Genomic DNA, 9,010 nt, shown 5'->3' on the forward strand with positions numbered 1-9,010 from the left:
TTAATTAATATCTATTCATACTTTTTAATCATTTCGGTGAATGTGTTAAAGCCTGGAAGTTTAAGTCTTGGTCCTGTAATTTAGAAAGTATACGTATTACTATAACTTTATTTTGAATACAGTACACGACGATCTAGCGCACACTTATGCTTGTGTTATTTTCCGTATAATTTTCATTTATCGTTAAAGTCTATCACCTTTATTACAGTGCAGTCGATACGATGTACAGAATGACGACAGAATCAGGAAACGATATCGAATGACACGTTAAAACACTTAAATATCTGTATTTAAGAACTTAACGATCATTTAACGTGGACACGGTCATATCGTAACGGCTCTCTGTGTGACGATTTATTAAAGGAATCGTATACACGCTTCCGGTCAAAAGTTTGTGGACACGCGACTGAAATGTTCCTCGTGATGTTAAAAAGCTTCTGATCTGAAGGTGTGTGATTAAACGTGTGAAATCGGTGTCGTAGACTAAAATTTGTTTGAACGGACGACTCGGAGGGAAATATTCCGAAAAGCAGGTGATAAGAGTCCGGCGTCGGTGTGAACTCCTTTAATACTGTTTAAAAGAATACATTTCTGGGAATTCTCTGTGAAAAGCGTGTCTACTTTAAAGATGATAAAATATTAATTATTTTGTATTTATTTTTGATTTTTTTTTTTTTATCACGACATAATTCCCATAGCTCCATTTGTGTTACTCCAGAGTTTTGATGACTTTATTATTATTCTAAAATGTGAAAATATATAAATAAAGAATGAGCGCGTATAAACTTTTGGCCGGTACTGTATGTTGTATGTAGTGTATGCATTCTAGGGCAATAAAAAAGTATCTTTTTGCCGATTATACACTATATGGCTTGTCATAGCTCGAAATTAAAAGTGAAATATTTCTCACTTTACATGTACCTATACATTTACATGATGATATTCTAGTTTGTTTATTTATTTTAAATGTACACCATGAATTGTAAGTGCTCTAAGCAGAGCGATGTGGTTTAATATTACAGCGTAAGAACAATCTGCGTTCCTGATCTTTATAACCTTTGACGTATACAGTATCTAATGACGTATTTCTTTCATCGTCCGTTTACTCATAGAACACCTTTTCAATAACAGAAATCCAGGTCTAAACCAATGAAGGAAAGCACCGAGTCGAAGACTGGTGAGAAAAATCTCCATCAGAGTGTTGGGGGAAATCTCCAGTGTTGGGGGAAATCCTTTAGAGGAACTAAGACTCCGAATAATGAACTGAAAGCAGCTAAAATTACTTACACGCGCTTTAATAGCAATCTGAAGCGTCATGAATGCAGTTTTTAAATCAAAGCTGTCCAAATCATGTTGATAAATTATATATCTATACACACACACACACACACACATCTATCATAAACATGAGACCTGAGTAAATATTTCCAGTCATTTCATTCCGTCTTTGCTTTTCACCTGTGTTTGGTTTGTATTTCTTGTTTTCAGATTTGTGCGTCAGTTTTGTCCACATAAGGAGCAAAGAACAGGAAAAGGGGCGTGGCCAGAGAGCCATCTTTAATCTCTACAGGAGTGGAATATAACTTCAGTAGATTTAGTTTATTTACGCGGTTGTTTGTTTGTTTTAAACGTGCCACCTTTCCTAAACCACTAACTGTCCGCTGCGGCTGCACCCCCATTCCTCATTCCCCGCCTCTTAATCCCAGAGAGGTGTGAGGACGAAACTCGTAAAGGGTCATTTTAAATATAAAGGAAATACAAATAAAATGAAAGACGTGCGGGAAGAACTGGACGTGTGTAACCGAAGCCTGTTGTTTCAGTTTTCAGTATTAAAGACCTCAGTTTGCCTTCTGACATCTAAAATAAACCTTAATTAATCTCAAAATGAGGCTGCGTACCGTGTCACTTCATGATTATTCAAATTTAATGTGTTTATTTCATTCAGAATGTCTCAAAATATAACCACACTTATTTTTACTGCGTTTTTTTTCCCCCCTCGTGTATGATACCTTAGCGATTTCTTTATCAGTGTGTTATATTTATTTATATACTTGTTCAGTCCTTGAATATTTTTGAATAATTAACTCATTTAATATTCATTTTATTGAGTGACTTTAGCAACAAAAGGAAGAGGGGGGGAAAAAAGACTGAAATAGATTTTACAATGTTTTCTGAATTTATTCTGGCGTATTGTTTATTTGTTATCACACCACGACGCTGCCGAGCTCTGGATTCTGATTGGTCAGAAGGGGATGTTGATTAACTTTCTATAACGGCAGTAGTGCGGCCGTAAGATCACAGGAAACGTTATCGTTTCTATAGTAACATAGATGTTTTCTGCAAAGGGATGTGTCTGTGGATTTACGGAAGGAGTCTCCAGTGTCGGCGCTTTGTAACACTCGGAGGTAACGCTGTAGCTGGAAGTTTTCCGACATCTTCAGGACGGAGGAGTTTACGCTTGTTTGAGGTTTCTAGGTAACACGACAAGCTGCGGGGGTTTTTTTTCCTTCTTATTAACTTCAAGAGAGAGAATAAAGAGAGGGCTGGTGAAGGGCCGACTGTTTATAGCTGCTATAGCGTAAGTGAGAACAGGAACTTGTTAAATATAACTATAAATGTTCTTTAATAAAACTTTCAGCAAGGTATTGTGGTATAAGAGGAGTAAAACACTTGGGGATGTGCTGTTATAGGAAAATAATCAACCTCAGAGTGGCGGCAGTATCTCTGCTTCTTCATGCCACTCTGTCACTCAGTGTTTTACTGTAAGAACACCACACACACACACACACACACACACACACACACTCTCGCAAGTGAGCTGGAGAAAATCCAACTCCATCTTAGCCTCATAACTATATTCTGCTCTGGATTAGACTCCATCATCACCTGCTTGATCCGAGACACTTATAAAAGCCGCGTGGAGCTCCTGCGTCCTCTCCAAGCACCAGAGTCGTGAGTCTGTGAGACGCGAAGATCTCACCGGGATCTCGCCTGCACAGAGGACCGACTGGGCTTCTGATAAAGAAACGCTTTCAGACATGGGGAACTCCACAGGCTGCACCGTGGACGATCTGCAGGCCGTCGAGATGCACCTCTGGTACAAGAAGTTCATGACCGAGTGTCCTTCGGGTCAGTTAACGCTCCACGAGTTCAAGCAGTTCTTCGGGCTCCGAGGTCTCGATTCAGAGGCCAATGCTTACATCGAACAGATGTTCCGCACCTTCGATATGAACAAGGTGAGAAATGTGTTCTCCAAGGAACCAAGAATTTAAAAGTAGCCTTAAAGGTACCAAAGGGAACTAAAGGAACGATAGTTATATATATTATATATATATTAATGACTAACTGTACTAAAGCTGTGACAAACATTCATTTGTTTTTTATACTGAGAGAGTATGATGATGTAGGTATCCTTACAAAATATGAAAGATAAAACTGCAGTGGTGCGTGCGACATGAATGCTTATTTGCATATATATGCAAATTTGGCTCTCAAACAGAAGGTCTTACTTCCTTAACAATGTAAAACCAAGTGGGACGGCATTCGATCGTTACATTAATAAGAAAAACGTCTTTAATTTATCTGAGAATGGAAATGAAATGGGGAGTGGAAGGGATCCGAAGGTCATGGCTGGGTTCATGGGGTCAACAAAGGTCATATATCAAAGGTCATATATACTCCCTTAGATGGAAACGAACACGTTTTTATTCAACTTTTAAAATGCACACTTTGAAAGACATGTTTTTCAAGAGATCTAACTAATTCAGAAATAAATGATTCAATTAATAATAATAATAATAATAATAATAAAAAACAGGATGTGTGTGTGTGTGTGTGTAAAATACAGAAAATATAGATCCCTGGGGATACTGGAAATATGGGGAACACTGTCATTTTCTAAAAATTTTAATGAGGGAAAGTATGATCCTGAAAACATCCATTTTATAGGGCCTTGGGGACAGGGGCTTTGGAAAATAGGAACCTGAGAAGATAAGTCCAGGGAATTTAGGACTATGGAGACACACAACAAACAGAGCGCATAGAGCCCTAGAAATGTATTACCCTGTGAAAATGGAAATGTGGGAATTTGGAAGCATATGGAAATACTTGAACTCTAGGATTATACAAACAGTGGGAATTAAAGGCCCGTGTGAATATAGAAACCCTTGGAAAATACCAGTCTGGCAGGATTGGGCCCTGGGAATTTAGAGCCCTGGCCAAATTGTTACCCATTTGAATATATGAACCTTGGGAATGTGGGAACATTTGGTAATTAGAACTCTGGAAATATAGGAACCTTGAGTAAATTGAATCCTGGGAACATAGAAACCCCCAGAATATAGGAACCTGGGAATACAGGAACCTTTGCTTAATAGAATCCTGGGGATATATGGGAATATATGATCCTGGGAACATAGGAACTCTGGGGAAAATACTGTAGGACAGTGGTAATATAAAAATGCAGTGAACATAGGACCCTTTTAACACGGGGAAATAGAATCCAGGAAATATAGGGCCCTGGTGATATAGGAACCCTGGAAATCCTGGGCCCTGGGAATGTAGGAAACCTGGGAATATAGGAACAATGGGAAAACAAGACCATGGTAAGAGAGGAACCCTGGGAAAATTGGGGATTGGGAATACAGGAACCTTGGGTAAAAAGGGGCCTGGGAATACAGGAACCTCGAGTAAATAGGGACCTGGGAATACAGGAACCTCAGGTAAATAGGAACCTGGGAATACAGGAACCTCGGGTAAATAGGGACCTGGGAATACAGGAACCTCGGGTAAACAGGGACCTGGGAATACAGGAACCTCGGGTAAACAGGGACCTGGGAATACAGGAACCTCGGGTAAACAGGGACCTGGGAATACAGGAACCTCGGGTAAACAGGGACCTGGGAATACAGGAACCTCGGGTAAACAGGGACCTGGGAATACAGGAACCTCGAGTAAATAGGGACCTGGGAATACAGGAACCTCGAGTAAATAGGGACCTGGGAATACAGGAACCTCGGGTAAACAGGGACCTGGGAATACAGGAACCTCGGGTAAACAGGGGCCTGGGAATACAGGAACCTCGGGTAAACAGGGGCCTGGGAATACAGGAACCTCGGGTAAACAGGGGCCTGGGAATACAGGAACCTCGGGTCAATGGAACCCTAGAATATAGGAGCCCTTGGAGTATTGTGTTGACCCCATGAAAACAAGCTGTTTTTGTGAATTCACTTGTCTGCAGTAATGATAAGCGTTGGATGGAAGATCTCTTCTCTCTTTATTTGATGATGTTGATGCACCGGGTTCCTGTCAGGTTTGATTACAATGAGTCATACTAACACAGAGATTATAAGATTACCTTCAGGATAAAGACACACAAACCCGATGAGACGTTTATAAATAGGTGATGTGCAGTCACACCTGTCTGTTATTGACCTGCTGCAGGTCACACGAGCGTCTCCACTACAGCATTCCCTCAGCTGTAATGGACGTGACTGAAGATATCACTCATTCATTACATCTGCCCTGCTTTCTCATTTTACAAACGTGTGTGTGTGCGTGTGTCAGAGAGGGGAGTTATCTGTGTACCAGGTTTCATAGGGCATCGCACCTGAAACACGCGGATAAAACGGCTTCATTGCCGCTAAAGTTATGAAATCATCTTCATATAGGGCCACATTTAGACTAGTCATGATTTAATACAGAAATGACACGCAGGGTGTTCAGATCTCTAGACTACAGACGTGTGTACTATTCCCAAGTTACGTGAGTTACCGTACGCATGTGGGGGCGGAGTTTATCTAAAAAACAGGCGTGTCTCCGTTACGCTTGATTCTGAACTTGCGTGATATCGGCTCAGGTGAGGAGCAGTGTTAAATCCAGAGCCACTGTCTGGCAGTGTGACATCACCACAATGTGTCACGCTGAAATGGACGTTTCGTCTGTAAATAAATTCAAAATCATTATGGAATGTCATTCAGTGACTAGATTAAATACATAAATATCAAAAGAATACTGACGCTGTAAGCGTAGCAGACGAGGGCCCTTTACCATCGACATACTGGACGTACCACTGACTTTGTTTCCTTTGCAGGATGGTTACATAGACTTCATGGAGTATGTAGCAGCACTGAGTCTCGTAATGAGAGGGAAAATGGAGCACAAACTGCGCTGGTACTTCAGACTTTATGATGTGGATGGCAACGGCTGCATAGACCGACATGAGCTGCTCAATATCATAAAGGTAAACAAATAGTGGCCCAGGAAACGCTATAGGAACCATAGCTATACAGAAACCCTGGGAAAATAGGAACTCTAGGAATATAGAAACACTGTGAAAATAGGAATTCTAGGAATATAAAACCTGTGGAAAAATAGGAACACTAGGAATATGGGAATCCTGGGAAAATAGGAATTCTAGGAATATATAACCCCTGGGAAAATAGGAACTCTATTAATATAAAACCTGTGGAAAAACAGGAACACTAGGAATATGGGAATCCTGGGATAATAGGAACTCTGGGAATATGTGAATCCTGGAATAATAGGAATTCTAGGAATATATAAACCCTGGGAAAATAGAAACTCTAGGAATATAGGACCTGTCTGAAAATAGGAACTCTGGGAATATAGAAAACACAGGAAAATAGGACCCCTGGGAATATGGGGACTTGGGAATACTATATGAAACCTGGCGATGTACAACTCTGGGATTATAGTGTCCGGGGAATATCAGAACCCTGGGAAAATATGTCAGTGGGAATATAAACTCCTGGAATAAAGGATTCTGGGAATATAGTGCTCTGGGAAAATAGGACCTGTGTCATATAGGAACCTTGGGAATCTAGGAACTCTGGGAATATAAGAACCCTGGGAAAATAATATCCTTGAATATAGGAAACCTGTGAATATAGGTTTTCCATGTTCTAAACTTGTTAAGTAGACAACCTCTGAATAAGAATTCTCTTATGTCAGCCTGTTTATAAAATATTATCGGGTGAAAACTGACACAAGATGCTCAACTTCTGCTTTTAAACACGGTATTGGATGTTTATAACGGCGTTATGACGGCTGTTGTGATTCATTATGAGGTTGTTTACTTTGTAACGCATAATCTCACGTCATCCTGCAAACCTTGATATAAGCTGCTCAGATATACTTCTGTATTCTCAGAGCACGCCGACCTCCGAGACACTGATAACGAGGTTATAAATAACCGTGTCACTGTTCGTGACCTGTTTTGGGTCACGTGTAGCTTTAACTCGAGCGTCTCGTCTGTATGTTAGCGTGTCCTCTACTGTCCAGTCCTGAGGTGTTCATCATCATCATCATCATTATTATTATTATTATTATTATTATTATTATTATTATCATCATCATCGTCATCTTTTTATATTGCACATACAATCTCCAGTAAAATTCAATCAAATAGCAACAAATTAAATATGGTTAATAAATAAATAAAATCGTTAGACGTTTAAAAGCATCGTCATTTCACTCTATTAGTCAGCAATATATTTGTTTTTGTTTTTTAAAAAACAGCATTTCACTTTTTTCTCCCACAACATGAGAACTCGATATGAAAACATGAAAAAGATTATGAGATTTATAATTACGAGATTATGGATTATGGCGAGAGCCAGGATTAGGATTATGTTTTAGCGAAAGGTTAAGGTCATGATTTGTCAGTTTCAAATAAGTCTCTTAACAAAGGCTTAGATATTCATAACTACGCACAACGTTCATGTTGAAAAACGTTCTGTTAAAAACATAAAATATAGTGTTTACTCGTATAGGACTTTATTTCTAAACCTTATCAATTAATGCATTACAAACCTTAACAATACCTATTCAGAATGATAAAATAAGAAAAGTACACTTCAAAATGTAAATAATAATAATAATAATAATAATAATAATAAAAACAATTCAAATAATAACAACAATAATAATATAAACAATTCTAATAATAATATAATAAAAAATAATAATAATAATAATAATAATAATAATAATAATAATAATAAAACAATTAAAATAATAATACGACGACGTTCTGTTAGAGGCATAAACTGCAGATTTACTATTAAATGTGTCTACTACAGTACTGTGTGTGTGTGTGTGTGTGTGTGTGTGTGTGTGTACCAGGCTATCCGTGCCATTAACGGCAGCGATTCTCAGGAAGTGAGCGCGGAAGACTTCACCAACCGCGTGTTTGAGAGGATCGATGTGAACGGAGACGGTGAGTCAGCGACTCGAACGCGTTATTTATGATCCACGTGCAAAAATGTAAAAACCTCAAATAAGTTGCTGAAGTTTACTTTTCCAACAAGCTCTTAAAGAACCTTGCAACAGTATTTCCCTATGAGAAACGATCGCATGTAGAACGTCAGAAGGCCGAGAACCCTCACCTATCCGATTAACCTTTTAAGAACTCATGAAGAACCCTACAAAAGACTGTTCCCCATCAGAAACGGTTCCATGTATAAACCTTTACGAGGCTAAGAACGCATTATCATTTAAGAACCCTTCAAGGACAATCAAAGAGCTTTTTATCCCCTCTCTGAACAGGCGAGCTGTCTCTGGAGGAGTTTGTCGAAGGAGCGCGCCGAGACGAAGAGTTCATGGAGGTGATGATGAAGAGTTTGGACCTCAGTCACATTGTGGCCATGATCCACAACCGCAGGAACAGCGTGTAAGAGCTACAGCCTCACCAAAAGTGCGAGGACGAGCTCTCGGGAGGAACTCCTTTTCAACAATTATCAGTAGAGCAGAAGGCGGTTGGTGACGTTTTTAAGAAGCAGAGAGAACATAATAGCCGGGCGGCGCTCCAGTACTGCTTTTAAACGCACTCCTTCATCGTTAGGTGTTCCGTGTCTATGCATTATTCTCCAACTGAAAACAGTTCTGGAACGCAGCACTTATAAATAACAGTCACCGAGTGCGTCCAAAGAGCTTTAAACTGGCATTTTATATGTATATATGTATATAAGATCATCAGTATTCCTTTCAT

General features: G+C 39.4%; 1 protein-coding gene across 1 annotated transcript; it reads left to right on the forward strand.

The window, feature by feature from the left end:
* The first annotated feature begins 2,972 nt into the window (after nt 1-2,972).
* On the forward strand, nt 2,973-8,696 carry guca1a (guanylate cyclase activator 1A). Its single transcript, XM_017493976.3, has 4 exons — nt 2,973-3,236; nt 6,092-6,241; nt 8,146-8,239; nt 8,569-8,696. The coding sequence occupies exons 1-4, from the start codon at nt 3,039-3,041 to the stop codon at nt 8,694-8,696; spliced, it is 570 nt and encodes a 189-aa protein (XP_017349465.1). The 5' UTR covers nt 2,973-3,038.
* Nucleotides 8,697-9,010: the final 314 nt, after the last annotated feature.

This window comes from Ictalurus punctatus, chromosome 19 (assembly GCF_001660625.3).
Source record: "Ictalurus punctatus breed USDA103 chromosome 19, Coco_2.0, whole genome shotgun sequence".
NCBI classification, from domain to species: domain Eukaryota; kingdom Metazoa; phylum Chordata; class Actinopteri; order Siluriformes; family Ictaluridae; genus Ictalurus; species Ictalurus punctatus.